General features: G+C 42.2%; 1 protein-coding gene across 1 annotated transcript; it reads right to left on the reverse strand.

Moving 5' to 3' along the window:
- Nucleotides 1-803: 803 nt before the first annotated feature.
- On the reverse strand, nt 804-2,051 carry LRRC3B (leucine rich repeat containing 3B). Its single transcript, XM_009873269.1, has one exon. It carries the CDS (start codon nt 1,895-1,897, stop codon nt 1,118-1,120), a length of 780 nt encoding a protein of 259 aa, XP_009871571.1. The 5' UTR covers nt 1,898-2,051; the 3' UTR covers nt 804-1,117.
- Between the last annotated feature and the right edge of the window lie 20,426 nt (nt 2,052-22,477).

The raw sequence follows: 22,477 nt of genomic DNA on the forward strand, positions 1-22,477 counted from the left end.
TCATCTCTGTGAAACCTCTTATGAAAAGAGAAAACCATCATGTTTTTAAAGGCAGCAGAGCTTTACAATATCCCCTTCATATCCAAGACTGAGTTTAACTGTGTAGGCTTTATATTTTCCTAAGTATTTATCCATAAAATCAACAAAAATATTTTCTAACACACAGCAGAATCTGCCCAGCCTATATATTCACTTATATCATAAAGCTTGTTGAAAAAAGTTGTACCCTAAAAAATGAAGCCACTTTTAGTTCCAAACCAATATACAGATTAAAAAGAGTAGTTTTATTTAACATGGGGGGTTTTTTTAACGATCACTAGTGATACTCTAGCTTGACCAGCATACTAAGTTGGCTCTTGCCTTCTTGCTGCCCTGCCAGTGCTGGGGGCACTGAAGCTCATGGGAGCCACTAAGTGAGTGTAAGACGAAAACCCGATGTGCTTCCTCACTTACCGCTGTTCGACATCCTGCAGCGCAGCTCCTTCACATTGGCTCCTCCTCAGCACCGCCAAAACACCCTCCAGAGTCTCGTCCATCAGTTCCTTACACCCGGAGTCAGGGTGCTCTGCTCTCCTCACATTGTGCCCCAAGCCCAACATGGCGAGGAGCCCCCAAAACGAGCTACCATCATCAACTCTTCACCTTGCACTCCATGGAGAGAAGCGCCCTTTGGGGACCCTTCGCTCTCAGACCTCTCACAGTGCACTTTGTCATCACTCCCTCTCTTCTACCCTCACAAGCACTGACCAAAGCAAGCGTGCTCTGGGACTGGTCAGGTTTCTGATCAATAAATTACTCTGTTGTACATGGTTCAAATTTAAGCTTTTATTTGGTTTTTAAATTAAAAAAATAAATTTCATTATTAAATAGTGGAATGAGTCTAAACTAATGTTTACATATTAATTCACTTGCTTTAGGATACCACCAGAGAAATAATTGAAAGTATACCACCCAGACAAAACTTTCTGTTAGAAAGCTCAACAGTGGCGTAATTCAGTTAAACAGGAAAAAACCCCCAATAGTCTTAATGTTTACAATGAACGTTAGAAGTAAACCTCCGGTTTTAGCATCATCCAAATGTAGCTTCCATCACAAGGCAGTCATTGTATTCAGACTACTATACCACAGTGCTAATGTCATCGGCTTCATCTGGTTTCTTTTGCCTGCTTGGCAGGGATTTCAAGTACTCGAGGTGTCTCCTTGCATCCTCCTGATTTTGCCGGACGTAATAAACCACGTACGAGATCACCATGGTGAACCAGCCAAACATGGTAACCAGCATGGCATAATCGGTAGTCTTTTTAGGGAGGTTGCAGAGGTCGGCATCATTGGCCGCGTTGAGGAACGGTCTCCCCGCATGTTCATCCAGCACAGAAGTCTTGCAGATGACGTTGTTGGCCGTCTCATGGTTGGAGGCCATGCTCCTCAACACCTGCTGCAGCGTGCAGTCACAGTGCCAGGGATTGTTTGCAATTCTGGCTCTGGCCTTTAAGTTGTTGAAAGCGTTTTTGTGCACGCTTTGAATCCGGTTGTCAGACAAATCCAGAGTCTGCAAGGTTTCTGCCACCCCTTTAAACGCATGTTCATCTATAAATTCAATCCCGTTTTTTGATAAATTGAGGACTCTCAGCTGGTGCAAGTCCTTAAAAATTTCATTGGGGATAGATGTTATCTGATTAGAGTCCAAATAAAGTAAGACCGTTTCTGGAGGAAGATCTCTGGGTATTTCCTTGAGGTTTGCATTGCTACAGCTGACGTTCAGACCTCCAGAGTGAGAACAGAGGCAGCCTTTTGGGCACATACTGGCAGAATGAAAGCACAGTATCATGAGGACAAAACTTTGTAAGAGCAGACACATGGAGAGGGAACGAGTTAACCACAGGTCTACCAAATGCATGCTGGGGTGTCAGCATAATCACACGACCATGTCTCATTTAGCCAACAGTGATGGGAAAAGGATCGGCAAGGCTGAAACGTGGCTTCATTTTCTTCGGTGGGATTAGTAAAAAGGAACTAACACATGGGCTTCCTCATGGTCAACACTCTTCTTGGAAGCACACCTACAAAGAGGAAACAAAAAAAGGTCCTTATACCATAAACTTCAATCCCAATTTTGTTTGCATTTAGAAGATAGAAATAAAATGAAGGCAAAGTGGAATGCAACACTAAATAAATGATCTGTTATCCTATCAGCGCACCAGAGGATTTATTTAGGTAACTCCTATTAGCATGAATCTCAGTTTAGCACATAAATCCCTGGGACATTTTTAAGAGGATAGACTACACTTACTACAAATTGCACAGGTTTGGGCTTTAATACTTATTAGCGGAGGCACTTGTTTGTTTTTATCGTAGACTTTTCTAAAACAGCTATAAACCTAAACTACATTTTCCCTTGCTGAAGTAGAAGATGCATTAGTAGGAGCTAAGAGTTGGATCTCCATCAACAGGGACAGGTAAATGAGGAATTTATGGTGGTTAATGTGAACTTATCTCTAAGTAATTCATGCTAGCGAAGTACCTCAGCAAAGGAATGTTTTTACTGTATCAAGAAACAAAACTTAAGTAAATCAAATGCTGTTTCAAGACACCATAAACATCTACCATCTCCTTGTCTCCTTCCTTCCATTTTGCTTGAATGCTGGATTCCTGTACTGCCCAGCATTTTGTGGGACCCACAGAAGTAATTTCTACTTCCCATTCTCTCACCATTTAATGTATAGAAAAAGAAATGTAACAATTGCCAAAAACTCACACACCCACCTCCAAACCAAATAAAACTCACACGAACCAATGTACAAGCCAAACAAAAAAAAAGTCTTATTCATGGCATGTAATTTGCTAACAGAACATATGAAAAATATTGTTTCTGCTTCTCTCCTATCAAGCTAGCCCCAAAATAGTAAATATCCAGCTTTTCTATTTTCTCCTTTAATTGGGGCACAAATACAGAAGTCTGAAATGTTGACCTATAAGTTTTCAAAGACAACCTCATTTATTTTTTCCCCTATTATGGTAAACTATGAATTTTTAACTACAATAGGTTCATTTGTTTTCATGTACATGCCCTCTGTCTTTGTAGAAGCTTGGATATTTGCAGTCTTCAGCTTGTATTTACATATAAATGATGTCGGGGTTTTTTGTTTTATTTTTTTTTCATAACCCACACTGTAGTCCACAGAACAACAAAACGCCTGCAGGGAGGATATGTGTGATTTTACAGGAAAAAGAAAAAATTGTATTGCAATCATTTTGCCTGCAGAACTCCCATACTAACTGCAGCTCCTGGCAGATCATGATAATATGGATCAGATGTCTCATGGAATTTCAAACCCATAGCTCAAGTTTTATTTAACATTTTTTTCTGAGGCTTAGTATGTCAATAACCCCAGAGAAAGAAACCCCAAACCAGCCAAACACATCTTAACTGCATGTGCATTACGTGACACTGCTCCATTGCTATGGCTCGGGAACAGCAAAAGCTGAGCACACTTTCATTGCAACTACTGCAGAGTAGTGCATGACCACTACTCTTCAATTTATTAACTGATAAAAGAGAGATTGCCTAAGAACCAAACCAGGAAGTTTATGCTTGGACTCCATAAAGTCTTTACTGCAAAAAGCCCAAAGGAAATTGTTACCAATGAGAAATAATGAAGTTAATCCTGGAAATGTGAAACCATTAAAGGAAGCAAGCAGAGCATGGGAAGCTCCCTGTGAGGATGGAGAGGTGAGGTAGCACCACTGCCCGTGGAGTCCTGCAGGACCTCTGTGGAAGAGGCTGTTGCACTGACTGCATCCTTACCGTTTCTCCCCAAGGCTCTTTGGTCACTGAGCGCCTGGTCTCCAGATCAGACAGAAATACGCTACAGAAGGAGACAAGCTCCAGAAGTTGTTTTTTTTCCCAGCCTCCCCAAAAGTGCTAAGTACTTGCTACAATGTGCAGCCTATGGGGAGGCCAAGCTGGAGCTGGCAGCTGCTCCCCCAGCAGCTCTGAGCAGGCAATCTGCTCCTTCCGCCCGCAGCCCTGGGTGCTGCGGCAAGAATGCCTGTCCCCTGGGAAAACAGCCACCTATTTGCTTTTCCCTTCATGTTCCGTGCCTCACTACTGTGCTGCACTATCAGCAGTTCAGCTCATCTACACAGAACAAGCATCTGGACTGGAGTCCAACCACAGGAATGGACTGGAGTGAAAGAGCAAAGACCTGAAGTAGTCTCATATCCTTTAGTTTTGCAGAAGCATAAAAATCACGCTGTTCTCACGAGAAGTGTGATAATCAAATATTGTATTTGCTTCATTACAGGCTACAGAACCCCTGCGAACCTCGAATTACATCACAGACCTTGCTGAGTCCTCCACAGAGCACCTATGTCACCAAAGATCGTGTGTCAAACAGGACCCAAGCACTAAACACAATGTGGAACATCTTCAACCCACCGAGGACAAATGAAGCTCTTTTTTTAACGTATTAATGTGTTTGGAATGGAAGAAGTAGGATCGTTACAGACTAAGCAGGAAAGCATTTAATGAAGCAATGCCTCTTCAAAAGAGATAACTAAGTAAATGGATAAAGATGGAAAAATACTCCCAATGTTTAAAGTTGTTAGAAAGAGCAAATACAAGTTCAAACCCATAATTAACAACCCAGTTCACACAACTCAGCTGAGCAAGAACAAAGCTCAGCAAATTCTCAGTAAATTAACTGGAGGCAACCCAATGGGACTGAGCATCAGTCAGGGGAAACAGAGCTTTGTTTACTTCCATAATCAGAATATCTGATCCAAGGGATATCTAAGGTTTGTATTTCACCAACAAACTTACAGCAAGGACACTGTTTACTCACAGGCATCCTAATGACTCTAATGAGAGAAAAGAGAACTACGATCCACACATTTGTAATGCCAAAATGAAGATTTTTGTCTTCTTTAGCATCTGTTTTTCTCTGCTTGGAACAAAAATAAAAAAGAAGGTAACAAAATTGGAATAAAGAAAAGACAGATATATCCAACAGAAACACTCAATACTACAGAGAAATGGATGGAAGACACAGAATTAAACTAAATAAATGAATTAATTAGAAATCTGTGAATAAAGAAAAAAGTAAAAATAATTTGAAAAGTAAATGAAGGGACAGGGAAATAATAGTAATAGTACAAGTACAGGTAACCACACAGTATAAAAAGGCTTTTCTGTACATTTTAAAAATACAGGTACAAACATAGAAAATCTAACATACAAGTCAAATATTTCAAGGCAATAAAACTAGAGGGAAGATTGTAACAGAAGAAGTCTTTACAGTCTTGCAATTCAAGCTGGTTTTCAGGTTTCCTCTTCTCATGCTCCCATTAGATCATTAACCCAGTACAAACATCCAACAGCATAGGAAAATATACAAATCCTGAAATCCTCAAGGACAGCACATTTGTTTTTAACATGTAGTGAGATTTCTGCAGGGCTTCAGGTGTCAGGTACTTGCAGATGTTTGCCTTTCCAGCAAGAATAGTGCAGAGACTGTATCTTAGCACCTGAATGCAATACTACTAAATCAGGTACTCGATTAATAACTCCTCTCCACAAGAAAAGAGTGATATGGTGCCATAGGATGCTGAATAAAAAGGTCTGAAGGTCTTAAAAGGACTGAAGGTGCTGTGGCATCTTGCTTTGAGCACAGGGTCCAGCACAAGGCATGCTTTTTCCTATCATGTTCCTGTCCTCTACCCACTACATAGTGTTCTCTCTCTCTTCCCTCTTCTTCCTCCACGGCCTGATGGGCTGACTACAGCTATTATTTGGTAGATAATGGATCAGGCCAGCCAGCTGCACCTGTGCCCTCGGAGCCCAACTGCAAGAACTGGAGAGTGCAGCACTGCCAACGGGCAGAGTACAGTCCCAGCTGCACAAGACGTTTTTATCCCCTCGTTGGGTTCAGAGATTGCATGGGATTACAAAGCCATGGCAGAAACTGAATTGCAAAAAACCCCAAAGGCAAAGGTATGCAAGGTGCGCAGCAGACGGAAGGGCCTGCAGCAGTGCCCCAAAGGCAAGGGGTGATGCTAAGGGCAACTGCAGCAGCACTGGGACCCTGGGGGGAGCTGTGAGGGCACAGGAACAAGGCAAGTCTGTGGATGCAAGGCTTGGGGCACAGAATGAAACTGAGAGCATAGCTGTCAGACACTCAGAGATTTTTATGCAGCTTCTTAGGGTCTGGCTACAAAGGTTTTTTATTGCTGATCTCTTATGCCAAGTGGTAGTTCCATCTCATGCATGATCATTTGTGCAGATTCCACAAGCTAAATCACATCTTCACTGGCATTCGAGGAACTATACCATCGTCTTGTTGTGTGCAAAGAGAGCTGGTGGCATGCACATCTCACTGTGAAGGAAATTCAGGGATATCAACTCCATTTTCCCTATCAATAATGCAAAGTGATAGAATGATGTCTCCTCATGTCTCCAAAGCCAGATGCCCTGATGAAAAAGACTGCATCTGTCACTCCAGCAATATCAAAGTGGTCACAGCTAATCGCACTCCATTTGTATTTGTGGTTTCTGAAGGTACCATGACTAGACAGGAATTTCTTGTTACTGTAGCTTATGTACTCAAATGAGCAAGCAACAATGGGAAGAGAAAAAAGGAAGAAGCCAATAGATCAGCCACAGGGGGTGGCCTGCTAGCTGCATCATGATCACACTCAATCTGTCCGGTCTGTCACTTTTCTAACTCCAGAGAAATTGGAAAAAATCATGTACAAAACAGCCTACCAAGTACGTGGATTGTAGGGTCTGGTGCACAATTCACCTGTCCAGCCATATCACACTTCTGATGACGTACAGCTGCAAAACTTCAACTTCCTTGCTACTAACTTTAGGCACAGTACCTGGAGAACCCCAGAAAAACAGATCCCAAACAGCACTGCAGAGCTCCACACTCCTTGAGATCAGAGAGTCCACCACAAACGTTGTTTTTTCAGTTAATACATAGGCTTCCATGTGAGCAACTGCTGTCCCTCCACACCAGAGATGCATGGCACATGTTGAGGTGCCTTGTGTCCTCCTCATGCACAGCCCACGACTCACATACAAATCTATAAACTGCTCACACTCATGTATGTAGGTCTAATATCTTCAGATGAAACTCTCAGCTCCTCATAATCCTTCAACAGATCCCTAAAAAACCAGCCCAGTCTAAGTAAACTCCTACCCTTCAGAATAACAGCTTTGAGGGGAAGCAGAGTTTGATATGGACTTAAGAAAACCCCAGGAGATAGACTCCCATGGGACTCTTTTTTTAGACATTCTTTAGAGCAAACTTGCCCTTTGAATAAATATTAAAATTTTATAGCTAAAAATTCATTAAAAGGGAACACTGTAAAAAGAGCATTGTTTTATCTGACTTCCAGACAATTACTGATATGTTTTACAGTTCTGATAGAACTGACATTATTCTAACTTCTCCCTCCTCTTTAAGACATTGACTATCTTGGCATACAGAGAGGATGCTTATTGATAAATCTAGTCTCCTCTTCTCTATTAAAATAAGTCTTAATTTTGCCGTATCAAATATTTTTGTTTTACATCGGGTTTAGCAAATTACCCACTGAAACAGAAAATACTCTTTTTAAAGGATAGTTTTCCTGTAACATCAGTCTGTTTGTTCAGCACACACACTGACTTGCCTTACTCTCCATACCCATGAAGTGCTGTTTTATGTCTCTGTAGTCTTTTCTTCTTTCCATTCATATTGCCGTAAAACGCCACACACTCACATATCCCTAAAAGTATTACCTTGTAATTAGTATTGACAAGACAGCCAGAAGCTTCAGACTAAAGGCTAAAATTCACAGGTGATTAGCTCACCTAAACAGTGCTCTTTGCTGAAGGACTGAGGACAATTTTACCTGAACCAAAGAAAGAGATTTGCCACCACTACTTTCAAACAATTGCAGATGGTGTATTTATGAAGAATCAAACCAGAGAAGATACCCAAGGGAAGAACTACTTCTATGCATCCTATCTTCAGTCAATCTTATACTATTGTTTACTACAAATCTTCCAGTAAGCTACATGTAGAGTTGTCCTGTGCATCTATGTTCCACATGTGAAAGCAGCTGGGCTTCCGAAAGCCAACAGTTTGTGCACACTGGGGAAAACCCGCCACGAGCCTGGCACCTTCAACCCCTGCAGACTGAATGTGACCGTGGCTGCTTAAAAACACAAGAAGATTTATGTAAAAATGCTGAGCCTCCTTATTCTATATCTTACTTTAATTCTCTCCCAGAATTTAGATGATGGCTCAAAAGGGACAGTATCAAAGCTATGATAATTATTTAAAAAACAAACAAAAATCAGAAAAGAAGGTATTTTTGATCACTTCCCTACGGACATATGATAAAACTACAGCACAGCAATGTGACTGAGTGAGTACCATGCTCGAAAGCGAGGATAACTGTGAGCTGGAGCTGAGCAGGAGCAGCAGGACCCAAAGAAGAACACAGCAGCTGCTTCTGATCTCTGTGCTGTTTGTATGCTACAGAACAACAAATTTCATGGGCATGAAGTGAATTCCTCCAGACAAACACCACGGTACTTTAAAACGCTGCCTATGTACAGTCAGCAGGGAAGGCACCATGGCATGTCACAGCTAAGGGCAATCTCACTAGCTGCAGAGGCAGACGCTGAACTGGGTGACTCGACCCTCTCTGTGGCTCCAGGACAGCGTAAGGAAATTCAATTTAGCAGATGAAACAAGAATCTGGTCTCGAATCTCAGGACAACCTCTGTCTTCCATGCATCTCACTATGACACTCCTCAAAGGCGGTGCGGCTGCTTCGTGGCACAGCTACCTTGAAGGTAGGCAACTAAAACGCTACGAAGCATGAAACCAGAGAGATGCTGAGAAGGGCTTGCAAGATGCCAGGTGATTTAAATTCCCAGATGAAAGTCTCTGTCTGGGGAAGATTTTTCAGGATCTCAGAACACTGCAGGATGAAATCCTAAAGCAGTAAGAAGAGAAATTAATAGAAGCCAACAGCAAATGAGGTGGGAAAAAAGGGGTGCAAAAGATCACCGATTCAATGAATAATTGAAATGTCATGATTAATCAGTGTGAGCCTGAACTCCAGTTACATAATGGATTCATTTTCTAATGAAATATCAAATGTACTCAACCTCTTTCCTAAGAAGGACTCAGAATGCCAGTTGACATTTTGTTCCCCAAAACCTTCCAGTACAGACATCTTTCTAAAAACTGCTTGCAACATACCACCTCTAGATGCAGATGCAAACTGTGTAGGTAGAAGAGATCCTAAGCCACGAATATCCTCTCTTAACAGTCACAGAGTAATAAAATGGTTGAGGAGAGCCAAACGAACGTTGTAAGCTATAATTACTTTCTGATTTTGAGATCACTGAATGTATCATTCCTTATTACAGATTAACAGCTTACTTAATTATACTGTGTGGGCAAATGAATCAGCACTATCAGACTGATGGGATGGGTTCATGTTAAAAAATGTATTTGACTTTTCTCCCTTTTCATGTAAAGTCAGGAATTATTTTGTAACTCTCAGCTGATAAATAATTGTGTGAAGGTTAGCAGCTATAATAACAGATCAATGAAAAAAACCCCAAACAATTATCTCCTATCTTTCCTATGATACTCTACTCTTCGAAGTCTTCAGGGCAACACATCTTTTGGAATGAAGTGTGATATGCTTGATGGAAATTAAAGAAACAGCTGTCAGGGATGCTCTTGGACCACCTTCTTTCAAGCCCTAACAAAGACTGAATTGCTTTTTAGAAAATGTTCAGCACTGCCTACTTTTCTCAGTTATCTCCTGCGACCTCTTCATACAACTTAGACTACAAAAGGCTCCCATCCCTTCCCTGAGCAATATACTCTGCTGGGAAATGTAAACAACGTTTTGTATGCCTATCTATGCCATTTCAAAAAGGAAACAAAACATTACCTACACTTGCAGTGCATATGCAGTGGCAACATGAAATAAGTCAAAGATGAAAGGCACAAGATATAAGATAAATAATAGCATATCTTAACAACATTTATCACCATGTTTGCAAGAAATTGGCTTGACAATCTATAGAAGAATGAACAAAGGCTCAAGATATGCCAGTTACTGCTCAGCAAACATATCAACAAAATGGATTTTTCCCCACTATACAAGAACATGAAGAACCACATTACAGACACTAAAGGGAAATGCTCCAACACAGATAAATGACTGTGTGTAAAGAGCTTTCCACAGCTGTATTATTTGTTTCTAGATTAACTATTAGTGCACATTAGAGTCAAAAACATGTTTAGAGTTTGGGATTATATTCTACCGAGTCTCAGTCACATTTTCTGAGGCAACTTCAACAACAATTCTGTTTGGCAAAAGATCCCTTTTCTGCAGCAGCTGAGTCAATCCTCCATATGATCTATACTAGAAAAAAAACACACTCTGAAAACTTAAAATAACCTGAAGTGGAAATACTTGGTCTTCCTTGGGTAAGGAGACCCAGACTGAAGTCTGGTTATGAACTGAATGCTTAGGAGCCTTTCACAATTAGCAATGCACCAGGTTTTCAATAAATCTGTTATAATCCAATGGAAAATGTTTTCAACATAAAAGGTCAATTCAACAATATTTTCTGATCTATTTTTCTCCCATATCATAAAATAATGTGATCAAAGTGAAAAAGACAAGTGCTTGGTTGGAGCCATGCCCTGACTCTACCCAGTAGCTAATGATGGATGCTTCTTCAACTCAATTCTGCAGTACCATGGCAGAGAAAACGTCTTCTTGGTCTCAGGATAATTACACTGATCACCTCAATGATTACCAGCCTAATCAGTGACAAGTCTTGCAATTTAATCTTGATAACTGCATCTGGTGACTGCAGATGGTGTCCTTGTCCAACCGAAAATCTCGTTCTTATTTTGCAAACTGTAGATCTAACCTCCAGAAACAAAAGCTGTGTTACCAGAAACTAATAAGCCTTTAAGGTACCACCTTGCAAACAAAAGCAAGATTCAGATCATCTAGAGACCTTTCTTCCTCTTTTAAGGGGGCTTACTTGGTTCTGTGTGCTGCTATCTTCAGGCTCATCTGAGGTTCATCCAAACGTTCCTGCAACTTAGCAGGCAGTGGGAAGAGAGAAGCTGTAATTAAGCCGGGGAAGCTGTGCTGATAATAAAGTCAGCAAGGCAGAAACAAGCATGCAAACCTGAAGGGACCATTCAGCAAGGAACATGCTAGCAGCATGAAGCAGCCAACAAGACAGCTGCTGGCAGCAGATACCCAGGCACTGGGGAGTCCTAGAAGAAATAAAATATGTTACAGACCTCAAAGTAAGACAGGGAATGGAGGAGAAGAATGACACAGAGCTTGACTGGAAGTTGTTTCTTCCAGCTGACTCTCTGCCACAGAGCAGGTTCCCAGGAACGACGACAGGTCACTGCAGATGAGACCATCTGTTGGGTTAGGCACCTCAAAAGGAAACATGGATGTGAGCAGAGGCAGTGCCACAGTAGCAGTTCAGCATCCAGTTTCATATACTCTTGCTTTTACAGAATCACAGAATCACAGAATGTTAGGGGTTGGAAGGGACCTCTGAAGATCATCTAGTCCAACCTTCATCCCAGCATATCTAACCACAACACCATAGCCTCAAGTGCTAGATCTACGTTTTTTTTAAACACCTCCAGGGTTGGTGACTCCACCACCTCCCTGGGCAGCCTGTTCCAGTGCCTCACCACTCATTCAGTAAAGAACTTCCTCCGAATATCCAATCTAAACTTACCCTGACGCAACTTGAGGCCATTTCCCCTTGTCCTTGTCCTTCAAACTAGATTAGCCTGTTGTGTTACACCATGGGAAATCAAGGCTGTTTTTCTCCATACACAACTGCCCAGTGACATAAACACAGAACAACAATCTGCGGCACAAGGAATTTGCACGGAAAGAAGCCAGGGCAGTAGAAGCTACTACTAAAATGAAACAATCTGATCAATACTCACAAGATGAGACCACAATAGAAAGAGAACATACTTCCAGAGAAAATACTCTCTATGAAAAAATATGAAAGTGGGGAGAGCCACAAGGTAAATTAGCAGTAGGGGACAGCAGTTACTAATTCAGCTCCTTGTGCTTTGAAATATGCTAGTTGTATAATAACAGGACCTTTAAGAGGTATGCAGAAGTAGAGTATCTTATTTAGAAAAAGAAAAATTTAATGTGTAATATTTGTACAAAAAGGAAACAATAAGGTCTGAAATTCCCAATTAAAAGCTCTAAATTTAAAAGTGAATGCTCAACACCCCAAAAAAGAAATTAAAATTGTTATGTATCAACACTTTTCAGAAAATAGCAAGAGTGCAAGTATGGGATAATTATGGGATCAATAAACATAAGCAACTTAAATAAGAAGACATTCAGGTGACCTTCAGGAAGCAAGTGACGCACAGAGTTTGGGGTATTTGGGCTTGCCAAAGAAACTGGCTGACCACTGATGCTGGTTTTGCTGTGTCAGTGGTTATTAAACCCGCATACTGCCCCTTGCATAGCTGAGAGAGCGAAGAGCACATCTACAATGACACACACACCTACACTTCCCATTTCTGCGGCAAAGATGTCAAGCAAAGGTATCATAAACCTCTACCATATCAAACCACTCACCACTAAAACCACATCCTCACTTTCAACATTTTAGTCCATAAACAGCTTCAAATTACCATAATTTCTTTTTCATCAACTTGCTATAGAAACTTACTTTTTTCTTTCAATGAATGCCATAGTATGAGGCTAATAAGAGATTTTATTTCTATATTTAGTTATCATTATAGCTCTAAAAGCTGAATATGTGACAGTCTGGAATAGTTAGACACAGGGCTTTTGTACTTCCAGAAAAGCAAGATGAGTAGGCTCCCATCAGGACTCGCTTTCAGCTCTGCTAGTTGCTACCACTAGAGATCAATGAAGAGACAAATCCAAGCACTTCTGCAGCTCTGCTTCAGCCGAGGATCTCCCGAACAAGTGAAATCTAGCAGCAGAAAGCTTCAGTGCCATCTTACGCTGGCAGCATTTCCCTAATTAGGAGTTTAAGGCCAGATGGAACCATTAGATCATCTAATCTGACCCCCTGCCTATCACATGACGTGTCGCTTTGCCAGTAAACCTCATACTGAGACCAACAACTTAGGTCGGACTGAAGCATGCCAGAACTGAGAAGACTGCTGTGTGCCCAAGGCAGTACCTCTTGCACCCACTGCTCCTGCACCATCTCGTACCAGGAGGCAACAGGACGCCTTTGGCAGAGTCTGAATGCACCCAGAAAACTCAATTCTGTCAACATCCACCATAACAGTTAAACTGCTCCAGCAGACGTATCTGCTCCACCAGTAGCTAAACATCAAGCAAAAGTGTCTGTTTTCAAAAGAAAAGCTATCACAGATAGCTGCATGTTACCACTCATCTCCAAAAGAGAGTTAGAAAAACTGGCTATTTTTTAATATGCCGGTGAATTAGATCAGGTCCTCAGCTGCCATTAAAGGATTCTGTAAATTACAGGAGTTCCACCTAAGCAACAATCAGCATGTTTTCATTTTTAAATGGCTGCTCTGCAGCATCCCCAAGGCTTCCCAGGAAGTCAGGTAAAATCCTTTATTTTATTCTTTTAAACCATATGGTATTTTTCCAAAGTTGTAAAAAGCTCGCTGTGTAGATTTTTCTTCTGAGAACACAGGACCATAGGAAGTTGTTATTAGAGTTTGATGTAGGAGGCTGAAATCCTTTTAGGGTTCTCTGACCCTTACTCAGCAAAAATATTTAGCCTGGTTGCAACTCAGCAGATTGGTGAGAGGCGAGCCTTCAGTGTTCAGGGGGCTGAAATAAAAGTTGTTTATCAACAATTGCTAAATAATAGGAACAGCTCTGAAGAAAAAAAAAAAGGATCCGCATTTCTCAGTGGAAATAAACATTAGTCTTTATCAGATGTGAAATCTAGCTGCGCTAAAAAACACAAAACCAAGGCACAGCTGCTGGATACTGAGTGAGTGGAGATTTTCCAGTCAGTCAGTCATTCTTCCCAAGGAGAAAAGAAAAGAAAGGAAGAGCCAAAAGAAGGTGTTGCAATGGCTGCCTCCAAGATGAGAACAAACTGCTGAGGTCACATGTATTCCAAGGGAAAAGAGGTCTTTATTAGCAGCACTAGAGCACGACAAGAAGAGGCTAAAACTCAGGTTCAGTATAACCCTTTTTTTAAAGACAAGAATACATCAGCTCTTTGTGTGTCCCCATGGAGGTTATACAGCCAAGTTGACTTTGGCGGATCTAGCTGATACAGAAAGCAGGCGTTGTGAAGAAGAAAAAAACCCCTCTTGATTAGCTGGGCAATGATCCAATGAGCGAGGCACTGGAGGCTGCAAGTTCACAGCCGAAGAAGCTCAGGTAGAAATAATTTATAGCAAATTAAGTTAGGTCATGATAATGAAATTTAAAGACAAGTGGGACATGATTTATTTTTACTAAGGCTTGTTGAAAAGTGAAAACCAAGCAGAGCTAAAAGAAGGGCTAATTTAACTCTGGTTACAGTTGGTACTGGCACCAAGATTAACTTAGCCTGACATACTTAGAACAGGAAAGAGAATATAAGAACAGGATTTGAAAAAAAAAAAAAATTACGCCATTTTTCCAAACTGCAGGACAAATTGGGAGCTGAGTATCACTACTACTTGTTTTCCAATTTTAAAACATACTAGCACACAGCTCTCAGTGGCAAATGCAGTAGAAATACCTTATCAGAAACATCGGGAAGGAATGAATACCAACCCCGGCACTCCAAAGCTCCCACACCATCAAGGAGCAGGAAGGAGGATGGAGAACCCTAATGGGAGAAGCCCTCCTACAACGTGCAGTCCCCTTGCTAGACTTGAAAGCAGCAGAAATGGCAGGAGGAATGCTTTTATTGTTGAGAGCTTGGCGAGGCACCTCAACAAGTTACCTGGTGGCAGCCCAGGCTTTGGCTTCGTTTGGCAACAGATGCGGTGCCGGTATGTCCTCGACTGTCCCTCCTGCCACCCATCTGCCTCTCCCTCCTCACGCTGTGAAAAATGGTAGGCGAAGGGAAAAAAGAGTGAGCCACTTTATAATGGATGAATGCAGCAGTTTGCAGGAAGGGGGAAGAGAGAGAGTAATGAAAAAGCGTTAATATTAAAGTAATAAAGCTTGTGGCTATTTTTCAGTCTGAAATGCGCAACACCATAAAACAATGCTTAAAGGCATTTGCTTCTGTTCCAAACCACCTGCATACTAAGGCACCCTGCTATTAGCACAGAAGTTGTTTACTACCAGTCTCATTTCAGTCTGATTCCAGGAGAGCCACAAAGCTGAATTTTCATACTCAATACAACAGCCTTGTGGCCTGGAGTTTTCTTTGGTATGCCAAGCCCCGCTGTGTCACCTGCGATCCCTGCCCAGTCATTAACCCACTCATTTAAACAAGACGTATAAAACACACGTCAGAGCAAAGGGAATCTGTCCTCAGCATGTGGCTCATGTATCTTCTCCTTCTCCTCCGGTTCCTGAAAGAGCAGCTACTTTCAGTGAGGTGTGTTGAGAATAACTATGACAGTGGCTTTGTCTGCCCGGACACATCACTTGTGTCCATACACTGCCCCAAAATGGTTTGGGTGGTAGTAGGTAAAACAAGACTACTACCTCCTCTCCTGAAACTATTCCTTCCAAAAAAAAAAACCAAACAAAAAAAAGAAATGGAGAAGCAATTAAATATAACAGCAGAGAAAATAGAAAATGAGAATTCTTTTAAAATTTATTTATTTTTACCTGCTTGCTTTTCTTTTTTCACTTGCTTGAGTCTTTTTTTTTCTTCTTTTTTTTCCCATCAAATAAAAGCATATGAATTCAAAGCCACTCACATGTTTGGTTTTTTTATCAGTCAGAAACAAACATTAGAACTGAAGAGCTCTTTTACAGAGATGGTCCCTTTATCTCACTGGCAGGACTACTAATTCAAGGACAAAAAGACAGAGTAAAAGAATGGTGATATCTACACGAATGTTCAAGGCTGTCAGAAAAGTCTGTGGAATCTCAAGATGAGGAAGAGTAAGAACCAGAAACTGCTGTCACGCCTGTGCTCTCAGCGTGAACGGAGGAAGCCAGCCATGGGAGTTTCACATGAGAGACTCACACTGGCTCAGAAGCTGAGGGCGAACCTCTTACAACCTCAAGCTTAGCGAAATTGCCAAGCATTAGCAAGTTCTATAAATTATACAGTCTTTCCAGGAGCTATGTAACAGGTCATGAATCGACCCACCACCAGGAGCATCAGCTCCCAGTTGACTGATATGGTAGCAAGAGACACACTGATACAGTAAATGACCCACACAGTGATACAATTTTACCCTGTATCTATATTTTCACTGAGAGAGAAAAAAAACCATCCTGCTAATTGCCTCCCTCCTCTCCCTCTTTTTAAGAATCAATTACTTTTAAAGGCACCTTTACTTCTTTTATGGATTCAAATTCCACATCTGAAAACAAGCCAACATTCCAGGACACCCAAAAAAGTCCAACTGGGCTACGTAACACCATTATTATGTCCCAGCCTACATACTATGAAGAATAGTAAAAAAAAAAATAGTAAACCAAACCGTATCACTTGAGAGCAGCGCTTTCATTTCTCTTTTTCTTCACACTCCCCATCACAGGGAACATTACATTACTCATTCTCCTTCCCCTAGTTGCCATAGATGCAGTGTCACAGTGCTGCAGCAGTGCTAGTCCCATCTCTGGTAAGCTGGTTCACCTCTGATCACCTCCTACACTCCTGACTCCCTCCTTTCGTGCTTTCAGTCAGCCAAAGGTACCATCCAGTTCCACCTTGCGCTCCTTTACTGGGCAGTGAAGTTAACAGACCAGCTTACATGCAATAAAACTGACTAAACTGTCACAGCACAGAGCTGCCACACACAGTTTCAGTTTCACTCATGTTCTCGTCCAGGAAGTTTGCCTGCATTATGAAAGGATGCTTCCCAAAACCACCAGATTTTCCATCTCCAGCTGCAATCAGGTGCCCATTCTTGCAAACTTGCATTTCAAACCTTGCAACCTTTGCCATCCTGAGAAACAGCCCAGTATGAGACCTCAGGCAACACCGTGCTGCCAACTGATTTGCAAGCTGATCCATGACAGGTGAGTTGAATTAGAAAGCAGCCCGTGTTCACACAGCAATAGCCATGTGTTTCTACACCCCAGGGCTCTCACTGTGCTCCATGCTCAAAAGCATCTCCCCTGAGCACAGAAAGGGGACACTCGTAGCCACGGCACTGACAGCCCCCCTCATATTGTCACCACTGTGGATGCATGCCCTCATCAGCAGGGCTACTTCAGATCTCAGCCTCCCACCTGCACCGAGTATAAAGAGATAAACTGAGGTAGCCTCCTGACTTTGACGGTCACCACAAAGGACGTGGAGAGCCATGGCACGACTGTGCTACAGCAAGCCAGGGCACCGCGTGCTGGCAAGCATGTGGTTGCTCAGGGCATGAACCTCAACAAGTCCTAAAAAGCTATTACAACAGTTCACAACACCTGCTCTCCTTTTCACTGGGATATGTAACTTCTCCTTTCTATTTTCACAAAAAGAAAACCTGTCATCTTGCAAATAACCATTCTTTGAAGTTGCAACACTGAAGTGTACTTTGGCAGACACACACATCTATGCAAACAGGGTGAAGCTGAAAAGTCAACCATCAGCTCCAGAGATGACTAACAGCTCCATCTACAATATTAACCCACCAAACCATCTTTTCATATTATCAAGTTACCTTTACAGTTGCACAAAAAACTTTGTTCAGTTCTCCGTCAGTGATTTTAACAGCTGCGTTAATATGGCAATCATTTATTTATAACAAAAGAAATACTACGAGAGAAAAAATACATATTCATAACCTGTAAATAATTATTTTTTGAAGTTACTAAAATATTTCCCAGACAAACTTCTGCATTCTAACTTCATTGATTAAAATGTGCACATGGCTCAAAACTTGATGGTGGGTGAAGAGAAAAAGAGAAAAAAATTATTTCATATCATTCCCTTTACAGTAGCATTCTTTCAATTAAGTAATTTCTTATTTCTGCTGCATCTTTATAACATTTGTGCCGAAGGAGTTATTGACACTTTAATGGATTTTTTTAATGTTATTGAAACATACATGATTTCTTACTGAATTTTATGAAGTAATTTTTATAAAATATGACTTCTTAAAAACTTTACAAAGAAACTTTTAAAACCCTTGAGAGAGAAAACAGTTTTATAAAACACCACACAATATGAAAACTTTCAATCAAAATACAAAATTTAAATTACGTTGACATGTTTCTGTCTAACTAAAAATATGGTATTTTTATTTCAGCAGCTTTTCCAACTGGAGCTTTCAGCTCTCTTCAAAATGAAGAAGAAGTTGCTTCTTCAGTGGACTAATGGTTACAGCCACTTACAAACAGGTGAACAAAGTGGCCTCACTGGATGCTGCTTGACTGGGCTTGCACTCAGGATCTTAGTAATGATCTGAAGCAGAAGCTCTGATGGTTGTGGTGAGGTTATATGATGTGTTTGTAAGATGAGATCAGTAATATGGAGTATGTCACGAATGCTTCACCATGAATACAACATACATCGTCACTCTGACTTAACAAGATCCATTGACAACAGAGGCTGAGGAAAATAAATGACCTGTTTTATGTAACAGTGCCAGCAGAAAGAAGCCCAAAAGATGGCACAGCTATTCCTGAGAATAATTACTGCAACATCTGTAGCCTCCCACTAGTTTTGAAGCAGTGCCACAGTTCCCACTCAGAGCCATTCTTGCTGCCTGCAGGATGAGGAGCAACCCTGGTAGACCTTAATGTGATGCTAAAGGCTTTTTTAGAGTTACTATTAACTTAAAGCTGGCAGAGACATGCTGGAAGAGTAGATGCAACCTGGTCTAATGCAAGGTGTCCCTGCCCATGGTAGAGGAGTTGGAACTAGGTGACCTCTACAGTCCCTTCCTACTCAAATCATTCTATGACTCTATGATTTAATGACTGATGTCCAATGACAGGACAAGGGGCAACGGGTGCAAGCTGGAACATAGGAGTTCCACAAAAACAGCAGGAAAACTTTTTCCCTGTGAGGGTGACAGAGCACTGGCACAGGCTGCCCAGGGAGTTTGTGGAGTCTCCTCTGGAGACATTCAGAACCCGCCTGGACACGTTCCTGTGTGACCTACTCTGGGTGATCCTGCTTTGGCAGGGGGGATGGACTAGACGATCTTCCGAGGTCCCTTCCAACCCCTGACATTCTGTGATTCTGTAGGATTCCGTGAACACTGCTCCACTCGGGGATATCTCTTTGGAGGGCAGGGCTGACTAATCTATACTCTCCACTGACGGCACATATTCATCAGTAAAGGGACAATCCATGCTCTGTACTCCCGTAAGTGGTGGGACTAGAGTTCAGAAGAAGCCAGGAGTCAGAATCCTGCCAACTGCCACACCTGTACCCTGTAAGGCAGCAGCTCCTGGCACCCTGGTCCTGTCGAGCTCAGGAGCTGTCAGGTTCCTACTGAGCTGGAAACGGCATCTTCACTTTTCTTTCTTCCCTCCTTTTCCCCACTTGACGACTGCACCTAAAAGCTTGTAGATTGAGACTGTTACACTCGTGCAAGCTTAAAACAACCTTGCTCAGGCACAGATGACAGCTCTCAATGGCAACGTGAATGTGACTGCAGACTAATCCACCTTGTTCTGACACATGAAAACCATCTCTGAAATTCCTGTACTGCCTGTAATCACTCCTGTTACACATCTCTGTGCAGCCAGCACCCAGCCAGGACAACATCAGAGAGAAGCACACTGAAAAACCCCTCACATTTTTGGTAGATTCATCCTCCTTTCCACAGCAGATTTTTTCCTTTGCAGTGTAATAATGGACAGACATCAATAATTTAGCTTTAAATACAGGTCTATCCACAGACTTGAAATTTATTTAATGCACACATTCTGCAAAGAATGGGTTTGCATGTAAAGCACATTATGTGTATCTGTGATAGCTAGAGGGATAGACTACTACTAGAAAAAAAAGCAGTCCATTTAAAAGATACTTGTTCTTTCGGTGTCCTCAGAAATCCCAGGCCTCTGCAACTACTGAGAAAGTCAGGAGCAATGAAGACCTGCTGTCAGAAGAGAAGGATCCAGTTAAGGGACATTTAAACAAACTGACACACACAAGCCCATGAGTCCTGAGGGGATGCATCCACGGTGCTGAGGGAGCTGGTTGACATTACTGGGAGACTACTCTCAACTATCTCTGATTAAAGTCATGGGGAATCAGAGGATGTTCTTGAAGACTGCAAGAAAGCAAAAGTCCTAGTTTCAAGAAGAGGGATCCAATAAACTACAGGCAGGTCAGCCTCACCTCCAACTCTGGGGAGGTGACAAGCACATAAGTCTGGAAAAACTCTCCTTAACATATGCAGTAAAATAAGGTGACTGAGAGTAGTCAGAATGGATTTATGAAGGCAGAAATCACATCCGACCAACCTGATAGCTTTCTCCAATGAGATACCTAGCTCATCTCATTGAGATGAGAGAAAAGTGGATGTTATTTATCTTGACTTCAGCAGAGCTTTTGATACTGTCTCCCATAATATCCTCACCGATAGACTGACAAAGTACAGTAAATAAGTAAATGGTGAAGTGGATAGAAAACTGGCTGACCTACTTGGCTCTAAAGGTTGTGGAGAGCAGCACAAGTCCAGCTGGAAGCTAGTTACTAGTGGAGTAGCCCAGGGTTTGGTACTGAGGCCAAGATCATTTAACATTTTCATGAAGGACCTAGACAACGGGATAGAGGCCTCAACAAGTTGGCTGATGATGCAAAACTGAGAGAAGCAGTTAACACATCAGGCAGGTGTGCTGCCATCCAGAGGAACCTGGCCAGGCTGGAAAAACAGACTGACATGTACCTCATGAATTTCAACAAAGGGCAATTCCAAATTCCGCACCTGGGGATGGGTAACTCCATGCACCAGTACATGCTGGGAGCTGACCAACTGGAAAATGTAAATCAGAAATGTGCCCTTGCAGCAAGGGTAGATAACAGTATTCATGGGCTGTGTTTGAAAAAGTGCTGCCAGGAGGTTGAGTGAGGTGATTCATCCTCTCTACTCAGCACTGGTGAGACACAGCTGCAAAGCTGGGTCCAGTTCTGGGCTTCCTGGTACATGAGAAACACGGACCAAATCAAGCCCAGCAAAGGGCCACAAAGGTGGTTAAGGAAGAAGGTAGCTCAGGGAGTTCTTATCAATGTGTATAAATAACTGATGGGAGAGAATAATGAAGACAGAGCCATACTCTTCTCAGTGGTGCCCGGCAGAAAAAAAGAGGCTATAGGCATAAATTGAAATACAGGGAATTCCATCTGAAAGTAAGAAAACAATATTTTTATTTTATTTTTTTCCTATCCTACTGTAAGGGTAGTCAAACCTGGAACAGGTCACCCAGAGAGGCTGTGGCTTCTCACTCCTTGAACATACTCCAAAGCCTGCCGGACAAGGTCCTCAGCAACCTGCTCCACGTGAACCTGCACTGAGCAGAGGGTTGGACTAAACAATCTCTGGAGGTACCTTTGCGGTTGCTCTCACAGCCAAGAAGGCCAATGGCATCCTGAGATGCATTTGGAAGAGGCATTGCTGGCAGGTCAAGGGAAGTTATCCTCTCTCTCTACTTTGCCCTGCTGAGACCTCACCCAGAGTACTGTGACCAGCCCTGGGCTCCCCAGTTCAAGAAGGACAAGGAACTACTGGACAGAGTCCAGCACAGAGCCACTAACATGATCAGGAGAGCCCCTACCATACAGGAAAGGCTGAGAGAGCCGAGTCTGTTTAGCTTGGAGAAGAGGAGGCTGAGGGGGGATCTCATCAATGCTTATCTAAGCGGCAGGTGTGAGGAGGATGGGGCCACACTCTTCTCAGTGGTGTCCAGCAATAGGATAAGGGGCAATTGCCACAAATTGGAAAACAGGAGGTTCAACCTAAGCATAAGGAAATACTTCTTTACTGTGAGTGTGACAAGGCACTGGAACAGGTTGCGCAGAGCAGTTGCGGAGTCTCCTTCTCTGGAGACATTCAAAACTTGCCTGGATGTGTTCCTGTGTGATGTGCTCTAGGCAATCCTGCTTTAGCAGATGTATGTGGGGAGGTGTTGGACTAGATGGTCTCTGGAGGTCCCTCCCAACTCTGACCATCCTGTGATTTTGTGATTCTGTGATCCTGCTCTAGCATCTCTACAACTACCTGAAGGGAAGTTTTAGAGAGGCAGGTGTCGGTCTATTCTCCCAAGTGGCGAGTGTTAGGATGAGGAGAAATGGATTTAAATTGCGCCAGGGGAGGTTCAGATTAGACATCAGGAA

The sequence above is a fragment of the Apaloderma vittatum genome, unplaced genomic scaffold (assembly GCF_000703405.1).
Source record: "Apaloderma vittatum isolate BGI_N311 unplaced genomic scaffold, ASM70340v1 scaffold417, whole genome shotgun sequence".
Taxonomy (NCBI): Eukaryota; Metazoa; Chordata; class Aves; order Trogoniformes; family Trogonidae; genus Apaloderma; species Apaloderma vittatum.

What these genes read in the sequence shown, in the direction of transcription:
- LRRC3B (XM_009873269.1), bottom strand. Translation starts at nt 1,897, where the DNA reads ATGCATTTGGTAGACCTGTGGTTAACTCGTTCCCTCTCCATGTGTCTG.